At 32.8% G+C, this 16,767-nt stretch overlaps 1 protein-coding gene across 6 annotated transcripts in view; it reads left to right on the forward strand.

Moving 5' to 3' along the window:
• The window catches only part of LOC127734325 (transient receptor potential cation channel subfamily M member-like 2), a 571,123-nt gene that overhangs the window by 259,284 nt on the left and 295,072 nt on the right, over positions 1-16,767 (forward strand). For all 6 annotated transcript variants that reach the window (XM_052244165.1, XM_052244164.1, XM_052244163.1 and 3 more), the window contains 5 exons: positions 2,797-2,916; positions 5,549-5,639; positions 6,373-6,604; positions 9,052-9,153; positions 11,192-11,335. In XM_052244165.1, the coding sequence (XP_052100125.1) occupies positions 2,797-2,916; positions 5,549-5,639; positions 6,373-6,604; positions 9,052-9,153; positions 11,192-11,335 (689 nt within the window). The remainder of the gene's footprint in view (positions 1-2,796; positions 2,917-5,548; positions 5,640-6,372; positions 6,605-9,051; positions 9,154-11,191; positions 11,336-16,767) is intronic.

The following is a 16,767-nucleotide window of genomic DNA, read 5'->3' on the forward strand; positions in this document are numbered from 1 at the left end:
GTTCTATAGTATGTACCCGGTGGAACCACAAGTTTCTTCGTTGCTGCGGTATCCAACACAGTGTTCACTTCTTAATTTGAAAAAAAGTAACTTTAACTTTTTGCACCTGTCCTGAGTCAGGAGCCTGTTGTTCAGTGGTTGTCGTTTGTTGGTGTGGTTCATAGGTGTTTCTCGTTTCTCGTTTTTTATATAGATTAGACCCGCTGATTTTCCTGTTTGAATTATTTTACACTAGTCATATTGGGGCCCTTTATATCTTGCTGTTCGGTGTGACCCAAGGCTCCATGTTAAAACTGTACTTTTACCTGTATTCGATTTCTTTTTTCGATTTGTGGATAATCTTCACGGTTTGTAGCAGAACTTTTTCAAATATTTTTTCTGGCACTGAAAAAGGATATTTGACAAAACATTTCAATCCATTTCTTAGACTTTTTGTACAAACTGTTGTGGTGAATATATACCCTTCAGTTTTAATATAAATAAGAAGATGTGGTATGAGTGCCAATGAGACAACTCTCCATCCAAGTCACAATGTATAAAACGTTAACAGTTAAAGTTAACAGCAAAAAGGAGCATATTGTTTTTCTTTAATTGTTTAACATTTCTTACCGATATAACATGTTACTTTTATTATTCTTCCCTTAGTTTATTTATTTTGTATTCAAAATTATTTATTTTGTAAAAATATTTCCTTTCTCTATTGGTACTATAACCTTAACTTTTCTCTATTGGTACTATACACGTATACCTAACAACAAAATTATTTTCATTTTCCTGTGTTTAAAGTTATTGCAAATGGATGGTATTTTTGTTCGAGCATATTGTTTTTCTTTAATTGTTTAACATTTCTTACCGATATAACATGTTTCTTTTATTATTCTTCCCTAAGTTTATTTATTTTGTATTCAAAATTATTTATTTTGTAAAAATATTTCCTTTCTCTATTGGTACTGTACAGGTATACCTAACAACAAAATTATTTTCATTTTCCTGTGTTTAAAGTTATTGCAAATGGATGGTATTTTTGTTCGCGCATATTGTTTTTCCTTAATTGTTTAACATTTCTTACCGATATAACATGTTTCTTTTATTATTCTTCCCTTAGTTTATTTATTTTGTATTTACATTGTGTCATAGGTCAAATTTATTTGTTCAGTGTATGTTCAATGGTGTTAATATGTCCTTTGATTGAGTTAAGCTATTTCAGTTGATATTTTATAGTGTGTCTTTCTATGTTGTGATGTTACACTATTGTTTCAGAAAAAGGGTGAAGGTTTGGTACCATTAAAACGTTTAAACCCGCTGCATTTGTATGCACCTGTCCTAAGTCAGGAATCTGATGTTCAGTAGTTGTCGTTTGTTGATGTGGTTCATAAGTGTTTCTCGTTTCTCGTTTTTTTTATAGATTAGACCGTTGGTTTTCCCGTTTGAATGGTTTTACACGAGTAATTTTTTGGGGCCCTTTATAGCTTACTGTTCGGTGTGAGCCAAGGCTCCGTGTTGAAGACCGTACTGTGACCTATAATGGTTTACTTTTATAAATTTTCACTTGGATGGAGAGTTGTCTCATTGGCACTCATACCACATCTTCTTAAATCTATATTATGAATTATATGTATTTTTTAAGATGTCTTATGAAGGGACAGTTTATTATTTGATAACTTCCTTAGTATCTCTGTAATATAAGAACGTAGGTTGACCAATAAACAAATATATTCGGCACATTAAAATATAAAAAGTTATTTTACGTATTTTGTTTTGATTGAATAATTTTGATTTTATGTTAAATATAAATGAAATGCAAAAACAAAAGTGTTAGTGCCTTGGGGTATGATTTGACGAGAAAATGATCATCGATTATTAATACATATTTCTATACGAAAACGTTGTATATTTTCCGTGAATTCAAAAGAGTACATTTAAAAGGGATGGTTTCATTGATATACCTGTCTATAAAACTTCTCAGTAGCGTATCATAAAGTGAAAGGAAGCTGGGTTTGTTTAGATGGCTGTTTAAAAATCGGGAGCTGAAATATGATTAATATAATAAAGGAAATGTTTTTGCTTATTACGAAATTTAATAATTTGCATAACAAGCAATATTTCCTTAAAATAGAAAACAAATGTCATATTCCTGACTCGGCACATGAGTTTGTTCGAAAATTTAAAGCCTTCAGGGGAAGACCACTGATTCTTTTTTCGATTTGTGGATAATCTTTACGGTTTGTAGCAGAACTTTTTCAAATATTTTTTCTGGCACTGAAAAAGGATATTTGACAAACATTTCAATCCATTTCTTAGAGTCTTTGTACAAACTGTTGTGGTGAATATATACCCTTCAGTTTTAATATAAATAAGAAGATGTGGTATGAGTGCTAATGAGACAACTCTCCATCCAAGTCACAATGTATAAAACGTTAACAGTTACAGGTCAAAGTACAGTTTTAACATGGAGCCTTCGGTCACACCGAACAGCAAGATATAAAGGGCCCCAATATGACTAGTGTAAAATAATTCAAACAGGAAAACCAGCGGGTCTAATCTATATAAAAAACGAGAAACGAGAAACACCTATGAACCACACCAACAAACGACAACCACTGAACAACAGGCTCCTGACTCAGGACAGGTGCAAAAAATGCAGAGGGTTTAAACGTTTTATCAAGCGCCAACCTTCACCCTAACCTGAGACAGTAATGTAACATTACAACATAAAAAAGCCTATATTGAAAGAGGGCGTTAAGCAGCCATCCATCATCATCATATTGAAAGCTCTTTTACATTTGTCTAAAACAGATACCTCTCTAAACAGAAAGGAAAAATGGTCCGCATATCAAGACCTTCTGATATGGGCAATTTTTGTAAACAGACCAAAACTAGCTACCATTTTCTGGATGAAATGCGAACAACCGCTATGCAAGTATCACATATTGATAAATATACATTATGAGTTATTTAATAGCTGGTAATTAGAACGTCGGTAATATTAGAATGATAGAATATCGTAGTTCATAACTTATGTACTTGTATTAAATCTTTATTTGAAGTTATCGCACTTCATATTGTTTTCATATAGAAAAGGACTATGCCAATTGCAAGGTACTATAATGAGAAATGAAACGAAACTAAATGGAAAATTGACAAAACGAAACGAAACGAAAAGTAAAATGACAAGACGAAACATAGAAAAACGATAAATATGCGTTTGATAATTTCAAATCTTTAACCCAATAAAAAAATGACAAACATGTCATTTAAAGGCAGGAATGAATACATTTTAGTTCTGGATTGCAGCACTGAACATTTTACATCTTTCGCAGTTGAAGTCATAGTTGAGCTTGATATGTCAGAACTTCGCATGTTATAAGCAAAACGACGGGTGCCACATGTGGAGCAGGATCTGCTTACCCTTCCGGAGCACCTGAGATCACCCCCAGTTTTTGGTGGGGTTCGTGTTGCTTAGTCTTTAGTTTTCTATGTTGTGTCATCTGTAATATTATTTGTCTGTTTGTCTTTTTATTTTTGGCCATGGCGTTGTCAGTTTGTTTTCGATCTATGAGTTTGAATGTCCCTCTGGTATCTTTCATCCCTCTTTTATAAGAACATATATTGTAATAATTCATTCCCATGAGCTGTACAGTGCACATAATGTAATGAGCATATCTTGATACACAAAACCTTCTGAAGAAGATACTGATGCAGTTACTTAAATAGATTGGAGATTGTTTTTTTTTTTGTACATGGCTTTATGATAATTTGCGAGCTAAACTGAAACAAAAGGCAATATTAATTACAAAGACGAAAGACATATATACGTTGTGACTCTAAGCTGCACTTGAGGAAAACATCTACACCAAAATGAATGATGATTCATAACAAACATTAGAGCCTATGACTCGATCTGTTTTTTTTTTTTTTCGTCCGGACTTTTACACATAGGTAATAGTGTTTATTGTTATTTTGAAACAACAATCAGCTTTTATAAATAGGGCAAACTGTTTTTTCTTTCTTTCCCCTACCCTTACCAGGTTACGTTGAAATTATCACCCCTTCGTTTAGCCCCACATTACATCTACACAAGCACTATTGATTGATGGTATTATTGAGTCTCATAATGAAAATGCATGTAATATTAATATTAAACCGAGCTAACTGATTGTTTTATTCAAAATTAGAAAACATGATCTCTTTTTCGTTCTATTTTGTTTCGTTTTGTCATTTGTCTATTTGTTTTTTCTATGTTTCGTCCCTTTTTATTTGTTTCGTTTCATTTTGTTCAATTTGTTTTGTATTCGTTTCTCATTTTAACGCTATTTATTGCAAAGGGAAAACAAAACCCTTGAGGCAATGAAAATAAAGAGAAAGCTTAAAATAAAGCAACAGAAACCCTGCCAAAAAACTTTAGTCCGTCTATGTTTTTTGGTTTTAATTATTTAATCATTTTTCTTAGAACATTTTGGTCTAAATCGGAAAATATGAAGTTATTTCAGGCATACGTTTCGATAAATAAATAATTCGTTTTTAAAAAACAACAAATAGCACTAAACGTATTAAACAGTCTTTCCTACCATGAAACATTTTGACTTCTATGAAATATGTCAAATTATGATGTGAAAAATATTCTCAGTTAAGTATTTAGTGGTATATTTAACACTATTTTTGTTTGAACATACAAATCCGGAATTTTAAGGTAAAGTAGTTTTTAGGTCCAGTTAAAAAAGGTTAAAAATTACAATGTCTCTATTTGTTAAATTGAATTTGTTTTCCCCTGATTTTAAAATTATCCATATTATTTTGAGTTCCAGCTGAGGAAGTTTTATATAGTATTAATAAAATTGGTACCAAAAGACGAATAGTACACTGATATAATCAAAATGAGAAACCACAGGAGTTTTTTTTATTGCCATTTATTGTTCTAAAAAAATGCACCACAAATTAATTGTGTTATCGGGCCTTTTATGCAATACCGATGAAAAATATCATATAGCCAAAGCATCGGTACGAGAATATATTAAAATGTCTATGTTAATAATGTAGCATTGTATCAAATCTAAGGAATCCTTATTTCAAGGAAAAGTTAACCAAAGATTATTTTGCCTGTTCTGTCTAACTACGTTTGTTGTCAAAGCTTGTTTCTGTTGTTTGTATTCTGTTTCCTAAGTTAATGTATGTCTTTAACATATGGGATATACGTCAATGAAAAAACAATAAAACGACACAAAATAACGAACAAAAGACATCGATAGATCAACATAAAATCTACATCAAATTGGCTAGAGATCATTCTAAAATGAGTGTCTTGTGATTTAAAACACTGTGAGTCGCGTAATATGAAGTCACTAGAGACTTGCATGATCATTGTAACACAAATTTAATTATTAATTCAAGTTAAATTTTAAATAACCTTTTAAATATTACTGTTCCATACACGTATGCATTATTTAAATGAATGGATGAACGCTGAGAAAGATTAAACCCATATCTGAATCCATATCTTCAATATTCTGTTGCATTACAGAATCTATTGTGTTATATTGTACTCATTTAGTGTGCGCATTATTGGCCAGTAGTGTATACAAAAGAATGGCAGCCAGTGCTTATGACCAGGCAACAAAGTCTGACATGACTGCTCAGTCTAGGTATTTATTAAAACACTTAAAATATGGGACACCTTTATGTTTATATAAAAGTGTATAATTTCTGCACAACTGCACTAATTAAATTCGAAACGAACAATAGTTTTTTTTCAAAAGTTTATATGTTTTGAAAAAGTGCAAAGATACCATGTGGCCAATTGAATCATAAGTTGAAGTAAGACAGACAAAAACATGACTAGAATTGAGCAGCATTTCCAGTATAGAAGATGTCAATAGAGTACATTTTAGTTGACATCAAATGTCGAATGAGTGGTTTATTTCTAATTTGTTGATTAGTTTTTTTTTTTTTTTTTTATATAAACGCTCTGCTGAAACCGAATAGAAAAAAACATATCTACTTATTGTTTTCAAGTCTTGCCTGTCTGGTATCAACGACAAAATCCATAAAAAAAATGAGCTGATTTGCAAATCTAACCACAATACTGTTTAATTGTTATCAACCTCTATGTTCTTTTGCAATGATAACACAAAATAATACTTCTGCTCCAAGAGAAAGAACCTATCAAAATGACAAAGATGAGTTTGAGGTCAAAAGAAAGAATTGGTCGGACAAACTTAATGCTTGAAATAATAAACTAAACATTTGTTTCAATTGTTAAATCATGGTTCTTCTTCAAAGCAATTGTTGGTATGCAAAATGAAAATGAAAGTGCTTACACTGTGGACTATTCTTCATAATACTATGAACAATACATTTTAATGTCTGTTTTTACAGGCTCTTCGCAGATAGAGCATTAGATTTGCAATCGAGATTGTATGACGATGACGCTGAGCTTGCAATGGATTTAGTTATCACAGAAAAAATCGTTTGGGACATCACTATAAGTCCAATGCAATGTGCCTATGAACATGATATGCTGGACGTTCTTGCTCAAACATGCCCTCAACGACGTTTAAATAAAATATGGTATAGCGGAATAAGTTCTAGTCTTGGAGGTTTTTGGAAGGTAAAAGTACTTGACCGCTTATATATAAATAGAGTCGATATGGTAAAAGTTATGATATAGTAAATCAACACTCAACTGACTGCGCGTCAAACGTAATTCTCTCTTTTAGGAATGAAAACCTGTTTAGGCTTAAATGACTGAAAGGTACCAAAAAATAAAATTATAAAAAAACGGCATATACATGTACACACATTATAAGATTTATAAGATTTCAATGACGTTGAAAAACATAAAGCGCGACTTTTTATTAAGACATCATATACTATAAACTTCATTGTAATGTTCTCTCTCCGTATTATTACCTTTGTATTGCCATGCATTGAATGCAACTAGAATTATCCGGCTGTGGCTATACTTATTGTCCTTCTTGGTTTATAAGCCCTCTTTGTTTTCAATACGTTTTTGATTTTTCAAATATTTCGGACTCGAGCATCATTCAAGAAACTTTTATTGTCGTAATTCACATCTGGTTCAGTACAATTGGTACCGTTAATGTTATACGCAACTCTTTAAAGGCATCAAAAGAAATGCTGTCGGTATGTATAAAGAAGCAGTCTAAAATGACACCAAATTTTGACAACAAACATCTCGGAAACTTTAACGAATTCATTGTAATTGAAACTCTTTGAAAATTAAATTTGATCAGATGACAACGGCAGCAAAGAGACAAAATCTAGTTCTTTGGATTACATTTTTAAACGAACAAGAACCGTTTTAAAATGAAAGAAATGGAGTATTTGGTAGCATTAAAATAGAAGGGTGACAGATACTCTTGTGAAAAACAAATCCACAAAAAGGTTAAGGAAAACAAATCAAAACACTCGGTGAGCATTATTTAGACTCACTAGTACTTCTTGTGTTTTGGGTATATACTGTTTTTCATGTACGAATAAGAACATAATATCTACATTATAGAACTAAAACTGATAAGATCAACGACATATAGCTTTTATACCTTTTATAATGCTTCTCTTCAGGATATCACTGCGTTCATCAGATCTTCTTCTAAAATATGTTTGAAAGTTATCACTGATCAAAAACCTCGGATGAGTTTACATTGTAGTTAAGAGAGGGTTTGTAAAAATATCCCATATTCATTATCTTTGTGAAAAGTTAGGTATTTGGGCTTGCTAACAAAATACTGTTTTATATTTTTAATGGAAACAACGATATAGCAAAAGAAGCGGAAGATACTAACGGGAAATTCTAAACTCATGAGTCGAAGAAAAACTGACAAAGCCATGGCCTAAATCGAAAAACGTGGAAAAGACGAATAAGTTTTCAAAAATAAAATAACACAATTAAAGATTGAGCAACACAAACCCCACTTAAACTGGGTATGAACTCATGTGTTCCGGAAGGATAAACAGTTCTTGCTCTACCTGTGGAACCCGTCTTGTTGCTCATTGTAAGTACACATCCGATTATAAGTCTCATTTGGTGATGTCAATACAGATGAAAAAGAACAAGATTGTGGTTACTACAAAAATACGATATTCCAGCGCTTGTATTTCCTATCACGATTTCCTTGATAGAGGATTGCTGCTCACAAGGAAGCTAGTAAACCAAGAGTTCAAAGTGGTGAAGTTGAAATCATCCCATCGTTAATTTTACGGACACCATCACGAGTTGGTTGACAGTATGGAATATCCGTTTACAGATGAAAGCGGATATGTTCCAAATGTCGTATCTACAATCCAGTTCCTTTTTCCCTGAATGTGACCTACCGAATAAAGAATTGTTACCGGGTTTGTACTAACATGAGCAACACGACGAGTGAAACATGTTGAGCAGAATCTTCTAACCCTTTCGGAGCACCTGTGATCACCCATAGTTTTGGTGGGGTTCGTGTTGCTCAGTCTTTAGTTATCTATGTTATGTTTTGTGGTACTATTGTTTGTCTGTTTGTCTTTTTATGTTTTAGCCATGGCGTTGTCAGTATATTTTCCACTTATGAGTTTGAATGTCCCTTCGGTATCTTTCGCCTCTCTTTTGGAACATATATGCGGTAATTTGTGATATAGATACTACAGAACGGTCGCTCAACTCGAAAACGCTGGAAAGGGTGATGTCAACTTCACCAGTTAGAACCATTGGTCCAATAGCCCTTGTAAGCAGAATCCTTGTATCAATGAAATCATGATAGGAGACGCAAGCTGTAGAATATCGTATCAAATGGGAAATATATACTCATATGAAGGCGCTGCTGCAATGTTGCTACATAGAAATGATCAAGCTTTTAAGATAAAATATTATTATTTAGAGGTAACTGTATTTCTCCAAAGATGAAAGTTGCCCAATTTGTTTACCATAACCTTTATCAAAACACTAATAAGGTGACATAATATTTTTTCAATTGCACCTTTTTACCATTCGTCAGGTCTTTTCTAATTTTTTAGTAATGATTACTTTTTGAATTGATATTTTATTCATTACTTTTTGTGCAGAAAGGCTGTTTAAAAGCTTGGTGCTGTTGCTGCAAGAAAGGTTCACCTTGTGAAGGACCAAAGCTTTTTGTCGCTCCTCTTACGAGGTTTTTGTTACATTACGTAAGTACTCACATATATAAAAATAGAGATATATAATATGATTGCCAATGAGACCAGAGTTCCAAATTAGGTGGATGTAAGCAATTATACGCAACCGTACGGCCTTCAACAATCAGAAAAACCAATACCGTATAGTCGGATATAAAAAGCCCCGACATGAAAAATATGAAACATTTCAATTGAGAAAACAAACGGCCTAATTTATAACAAAACAGTTTAAGAAAAACAAATATGGAAAATGTGAACCAACGAACCACTGAACTACAGGCTCCTGACTTGGGACAGACACCAAAAAACTGTGGCGGGGTTAAACATGTTTGTGAGCACTCAATCCTCCCCCTAACCTGGGACAGTGGCGTAACAGCACGACTTAAGAACAAACTATAAAAATCAGTTAAAAAAGGTTTAACTCATCATATCGATACAAAGAAAAACATAAAACAAAAACATAGACGTGGCTGGGTATATATCCATTCTTGATCCCTAACAAAAAAAAAGACACTAAGTACAGATCTGAGAGTACTCGCAGTTGCTGACAACTAGTTCAAACCCATAACAACTAATAAAACAAATCATTTACCTTAGACTGAAATATCAATCAGTACACATCCAACATCCAACGGATTTAGCGTATAACTGTTAACTGTATCACTTACATTTAAACAAAAAGTTGGTACGTTCGGGGACGACTAGTTCACTTACCGTAAATTGGGTTATTTTGGTTGTACTTTTATTCTGGTTTATTTGGCGCCTCCTATGAAAGTGCCAAAATTAAACAAACAAAAATAAAGCAAACCAGCAAATTTAAATGCCAAAATCGTGTACCGGTATGACAATATCGTAATGTTAATTGTTGGGAATAATATACAAGTACATGTAGGAAACATGAAAAGTGTTCACATTGCAATACATACCGGGTATAATTTGACAACACTTTACAATTTTTACTTAATTGTCAATTTTTTTAAACTGTTAAGAATGCACAATATGAACTCCTATTCACACATGTCATAAGTATGCCAGGCTATCGACATTGCTGATTAGACGCCGTTATTGATCATTAGAATAGCACAGTCCGTTGTAATACTTGATCTTAAATCATAATTAATAAATTAACATATACTGCCAAAGGCATAAGGATTAAAAATTAATTCCTTGATCGTCATTAGATAAACATGTACTGCAAAAGAGATATTGATTAAAATATATTAACTGGACGAAGCACCAAAATTACACACACAAAACTAAAACACCAGCCTTTTGAGAGCAAACCTAAAAAAATATCCCGACGCCAAATTTGCTAATTTACGGTATCAACGATACCAACTCAGTGGTATTAGATACTCGTTCCAGCTGTTGTTTGTGTTTTGTACCGATCTGATGACCCATTTCCAGCTGATTATTCCATTTTGTTCTTATGTTGTACGGATTTGCTCCACAGGAATAAATTACTTTAACTGTATATGGCAAAACATTTAGGAATTTTGGATCCTCAATGGTCTTCAGCTTCGTACTTTATGTAGCTGATTTAACTTTTGTTTGATTCGAGAGTCACTGATGAGTCTTTTATTGACAAATTCTGGTATCTATGATGAGTTTATCCGATCATGGACAAAGAGTGGCTTCTGTATCTAAAATTACACAATCAAAATCAACAATCAAATGCAAAAAATAAAATAAAAAATTACGTTCAAATTATTAATAGGATATTTGTCTATTGTATATTTATTCTAAAACTGCTTTATTTAAAAATATCTTAGTTGTGTTCTGTCACATTTGATTGGAAAGTTCATGTAATATAACAGAAATGTGTTCCATATGATGGTATATCTACATTTGTCTCTTTAAATATGTTGAAGGGCGTACGTTGACATATATGTGCCTACACGAAATGATTCAGTCTCTAATGGGACAGTTATATCATTGTCAATCGAGCCTGTCTCCTTTTTTAACATTAAGACTTAGTATTGTTTTACTTTATATTATGACTACATATTACCTTTCACTTTTTTGATTTATTTTGTTTGAATACTTTTAGGTATTTTTCTTTGGTGCTTTGGTATGTTACAGTAACTTCCTCTTACAAATGGATGTATTTCAGGGAGTAGTCTCAATTGGTTTCAACGAGAAAGTTGTTTATTTGTATCTAGTAGGAGACATTCTTGAGGAGTACAGAAATGCGGTATGATCTGTAATAATAATTTATCTGTCTAGAGCATATTACAAAAAATATTATGGTGCCACATCGGAATGCGGGTTACTATAGTGTGTGTCTGTTCGTCTACCTAATGTATGTCCGTCGGTCCATCAACAAATCTTGTAAACGCAGAATGTAATCAATTAAAGACTTCAAATGCAACGCATATCTGTAACTAATTGGAGACATTCCCGAAGACGATAAACATGTATTGAAACGCTTATTATTAACACAAAATCTGCAAAAGTATGAGTAGAAGTGTAACAAAACAGTTATTGTGCTTCATATGTAGATAATAAAATTATAATTAACTGGGGAAAACATTGCTGTAAAAAATAGTTTATCTTAAATATTCACAAATGTGCTGGGATATCAACAGAAATAGGTGTATAATGCTACTTCTTATTGATCCTCGTTGTACACATACGCAAAAAATAAAGTGACCGGGATTACATGAAATTTTATATCTACGTAGAACATGATACCTTGAATAAATTCATGGTATCACAATAAATTCGTCGGTCGCCATTTTTCTAAATTCCGCCGAAAATAATTCAAACTTTCAGTTCTCGGTTTTCTTCAATATTTGATATCCAGGTTGGTTATCATATCGTTAATTGATTCCTGGTGTAGTAATATAAAACATCTATTTTCTCCCAGTTTACAAAATGACAACGTGTCCATCGACTTAATCAAAATAATTTTTTCGTTAGGCACTCAGTTCTAATTTTCTTTAATTCAGGATCATGTACAAGAATGGTCTCTGCAGACATTTCAGTTGATAAAGTTATGTTTAGAATGTGAATTTGCATTCCTGTGCGGCGTGTCTCGGTGTTTTGTACATCCAACATTAATGGATTTATTTTGATGTTTCTGTTATGGCTTCGGTTGGATAATCTGTTATGTCTTATCGTTTGTAGTCCAAATAACTATAAAATTGCCTTTTCATACCATCATTGTCATGAAAATTGTTTTGACAAATATTGTGAAAAAAATTGTATAAATTAAAGTTAGAGATTGCATGTTAGTTACGTAAGCGCGTCACTGTTTTTGATATCCTGTGGTGTTTTTCGTTGATGGAATATGTTCGTTGTTGTTCTGTGGTTTGCATGTTGTGTCGACTATTATATTATTTGTTTGTGCGTATCTCTGTTATGAATGTTCTTTCGTGTGTTTTAGCGATTCTTTTTAACATTGTCATAAAGCGGGAGGTTGGCATGCCATGAAACAAGGTTCAACCCACCATTTTTTTCTTAAAATGTCCTGTACCAAGTCAGGAATATGGCAGTTGTTATCAAATAGTGTTTATGTGTGTTGGCGTTTGTTTTTGTTGCACTTCGGTGTTCCTGTTGTTCTTTTGTTTTCCTCTTATAGTTGAGGACTCGTCTAAGAGATACTGGCACGACAAATGATCGTTTCCTTAGTGGCAGGCCATGTGAAACGACTTTACGTCATGACAGGCACATCCGCATTATTTATCACCGGAATCGGTTTGTAAACAGCACGAAAAACCCACGGAAGAAATAACAACAGAAAATATGCCCAAACAGTTCGTAACCGATTGCGTCAAGTTTGTCTAAGAGCACGTCGTCCATTGAAGGGACCTATCATTGCGCAGCGTTACAGGGTGGTGCGACTTCAATGGACTCGTGTACGGATTCGATTGAATAGGATAACATGGAGACAGGTTCTTTTTACTGATGAATCGAAATTCAACTTTTAATTTAGCGACGGCAGAGCCAGGGTCTACCGGATGCGCAATGAACGATTTTCTAATGCATGCGTACATGCAACAGATCGGTTTGGTGATGGCGGAATAATCTACCAGGAACGCACCGAGCTCAAAATCATTGATGGTTACCTAAATGCAACAAGGTATAGGGACGAAATTTTGGCTCCAGTTGTTCTCCCGTTTCTCCGAATGCATCGTTTTAACCACGTTTTTCAGCAGGACAACGCCCGTTGTCACGTGGCACACATTTCGATGAACTTTTTGGGGAATAATCATATTCTTGTGTTGCCATGGCCAGCAATGTCTTCAGATTTATCGTCAGTATTTGGGACGAATTTGGACGATGTGTCAGAAATAGCCAAAATCCCCTGGAAACGCTCATCCAGCTCCGAACAGCACTTTTCAGGGAATAGACAACACCCCGCAAGACTTTATTCGACGTCTAATTGATTCAATGCGACGGAGGTGGCAGGCGGTCATAAATGCAAGAGGTGGCCATACATGGTTTTGACATGTTAACTTGAATTTTGTACTCGTCCTGTTAAAATTGTCCCAAAATGTGCAATATTGTTTCAAGTAGAGAAAACTTGTTATTGTTTTCTTTAAAATGATGTAAGCTAACTTTACTTTTTTGTTATAAAAAACAAAAATGATCTTACAAACATGTAACGTTTCTTTTTTTTGCCTAGTATATTATGTCAAATATATAAGCCCAATATACCTTTCGGCTCTTGGGCTGATATCATGACCTAGGGCCTAGAAAGGGTCTAACAGGAAAAATGACATGTTATGTTATTTTTATCATATATTTCAGCAGAATACATACAGACAAGAACTATTTTAAAAACTCACAAAAAATGCATTTATTGTTTTAATTGTTTTGCATTTTCATAATATATTGTCCTGTTTCCCAATAATTTTTGTGTATCCTACTTCGTTATATTTTTCACTAAAAACCTTCAATTGAGGTGTATTTTCCGGAATTTGCTAAGTGCAATGCGATTACGTTACAGAAAGGCATGCAATAATAACCGGAAAATTAAATCACACGGCTAGGACAATTCTTCAGATGTAATGAATAGATATATGTACAAATTACGGTTTTATCAAGAGGTACAATTATACCATTATTTTTTATGAGTGTATGATAATAATTTATTACCTGGTATATATAATAATGCTATGTTACTAGCTATAGACAGACAATGATTATAATAAATGACACCAAATTCTCTTTAAGTGTTGCTGCATAACACAATTTTTACAATGTTACGGTGATATATCCAGCACCACTCAAAAATCATAAATATGTATACAAATAAACAATCATACGAGTAAAAAGAAATGAAATTTAATCACCACCCCCCCCCCCCCCCCCCCCCCCCTCCACGCAGTGAGACCAGATATTTTGACAAGGAAAGCATCTCGTCAATGTATTATCCATCAAACATCATATTTTATTGTTAATGTCAATTCAAAGCCTTGAACATGTATATGCAATGCAACTGTGAGATAGACAACAATGAACATATGAAATCCATAACGAATAGGCCACTTCAAGATTAAAGGAAAAGGAAAGAAAAGTAAATTATTTGTGGCAATATTGACCAATCATAAAATAAAATGTAAAACAATATGAACACATTTTGGTATATCTGTATTAAAAAAAGATTAAATCCAAGATCAGAGTTGCTCGAAAAATCCAAAGCATTACATAAAATGCTTTACTCCATATTGACATACCTGACTTGCTTTGTTTTGTCCTTAAACGATTTTCTTTAATTTTTATAATGCATACTTGACATTTCAGTGATTGACCAACAAGACGGAGAGCAAAAATCAAAATAATGTTCCTTTAATAAAAAGACATATGACAGTGTCAAGTGGGGGATTCAGAAAGACGTAAAAGGCGTACCCTTTCATCGAAAAAAAAGAAACTTTTTTTTTTCAAAATCGTTAGAACATTTCGCCTTGCTAAGGTCGCCAGTATCTTTAAAAAAAAACAATTTTGACAATTACGCCCCATTTTCTTTGAAACCAGCATCCTCCCCTGAGGTCTATCTACTCAGATGCATATACATTTGAAAACTTTGTATTATAATAAACAATATACATGCATTTCAACTAAACCATATGCTTAAATGATATCTAAAAAGTATTCTTACAAACAACTATATATTACTGGGTCTCCCAAGTGCCCCATGTGTAACCTTTATCAAAGTATAAACATCAATTTTATCATCAATCAAAGCCGGGCTTCAGAGTTACTGTGAAACTACATAATATGTTAGCGTTGTGAATCAGATGCATACGTTGATAGTTAAAAATGCCAAAGATCTGTTTAGAGTACAGAATATCTAAGTTTCTTTCTTTTTTCTATAACATAAAACTAAAGACTTTTCTACTATTCATACACGTATTTCCAATCCTTAACTTTAACAAATGAAGGTCTTTTATAATATCAGCATACTTAGCTGGATGTGAATTAGCATTTTTCACTTACTTTGTGGCAGAATATAAGTTCCCCCATAATATTTGTTCCAATGAACTTTTATCATATAACAAAAGTTCCATTAGGAACTTTCCTTATATAATATTTTATCCAATGCTATTAGAAAATTTCCTTCACAAAGGATAAGATATTACATAAGGAAAGTTCCCTATGGAACTTTTGTTATATGCTAAAAGTTCTCAGGAATATTTGTTATATTATAAAAGTTCTGAGGAAAATTTGTTATATTATAAAAAGTTCCAGGAATATTTGTTATATTATAAAAGTTCTAGGAATATTTGTTGTACTATAAAAGTTCCAGGCATATTGGAATATTGGCTATATTATAAAAGTGTTGTATTCCTCAGACTCCATTCTTCATGTTCTTTGTTTGTACTACATGTACAGGTTAATTGCATGTGAGGTGAACATTAATTAAGATGTAATCAGGTGTAATCTTTAAAGGAACAAATATTATGAAACCATATGACGTTTTAGTTTCAGGAAAATATCTTATGAAGGTGGAAATAATATTATGTAATGTTTGTTCCCAAGAACTTTTATTATCCATAGTTCGTTACAGGGGGGGAGTATTATGCGGATTAAATATATGTTCACAACTTCAACCTAGTTAGACTATACTACCAAAAATAAACTCATTTGTTTATAAAAACATTTTGTAAAAGTTTTGATCTGAAATATGAGCCTTATTGACAAAGAGACGAGTCCAGTATCCCCTAATGAACAAGATGCAGTCTCTTAACTAAACTATCATCTTCTGATTGGGATATTGTACTGAGTTGAAAACATGCAAAGGTACTTAAAATGGAATGATAAACGTAGATACAAATATCTTGATTTAGAGAGGATCAAATCACACTTTGAAAAAATAACTCAGATTCAAACAAACAAATACTATGAAACTGACATTGGCAAGTTGGTTGATTTCTTCATTGACAGCATATTTGTTACGTTTGATTGGCGTAATTTTAGGCAAATAATCGAATTTCTCATGGACACCAACTGTGCTCCTTTTTTTTGCCGAAATGTTCCTTTGTTCATATGATGCAGAGTTCACACGAGATTCTAAAAAAAAAATTTAAAAAAAGTATCACTATATCCTTTAACTTCACGTTCCGCTATATACTATTAGAAAATGTTGTTTCATTAAATAATGTAATGTTTCGAGACATT

Source organism: Mytilus californianus, unplaced genomic scaffold, assembly GCF_021869535.1.
Source record: "Mytilus californianus isolate M0D057914Y unplaced genomic scaffold, xbMytCali1.0.p SCAF_3, whole genome shotgun sequence".
Lineage (NCBI taxonomy): Eukaryota > Metazoa > Mollusca > Bivalvia > Mytilida > Mytilidae > Mytilus > Mytilus californianus.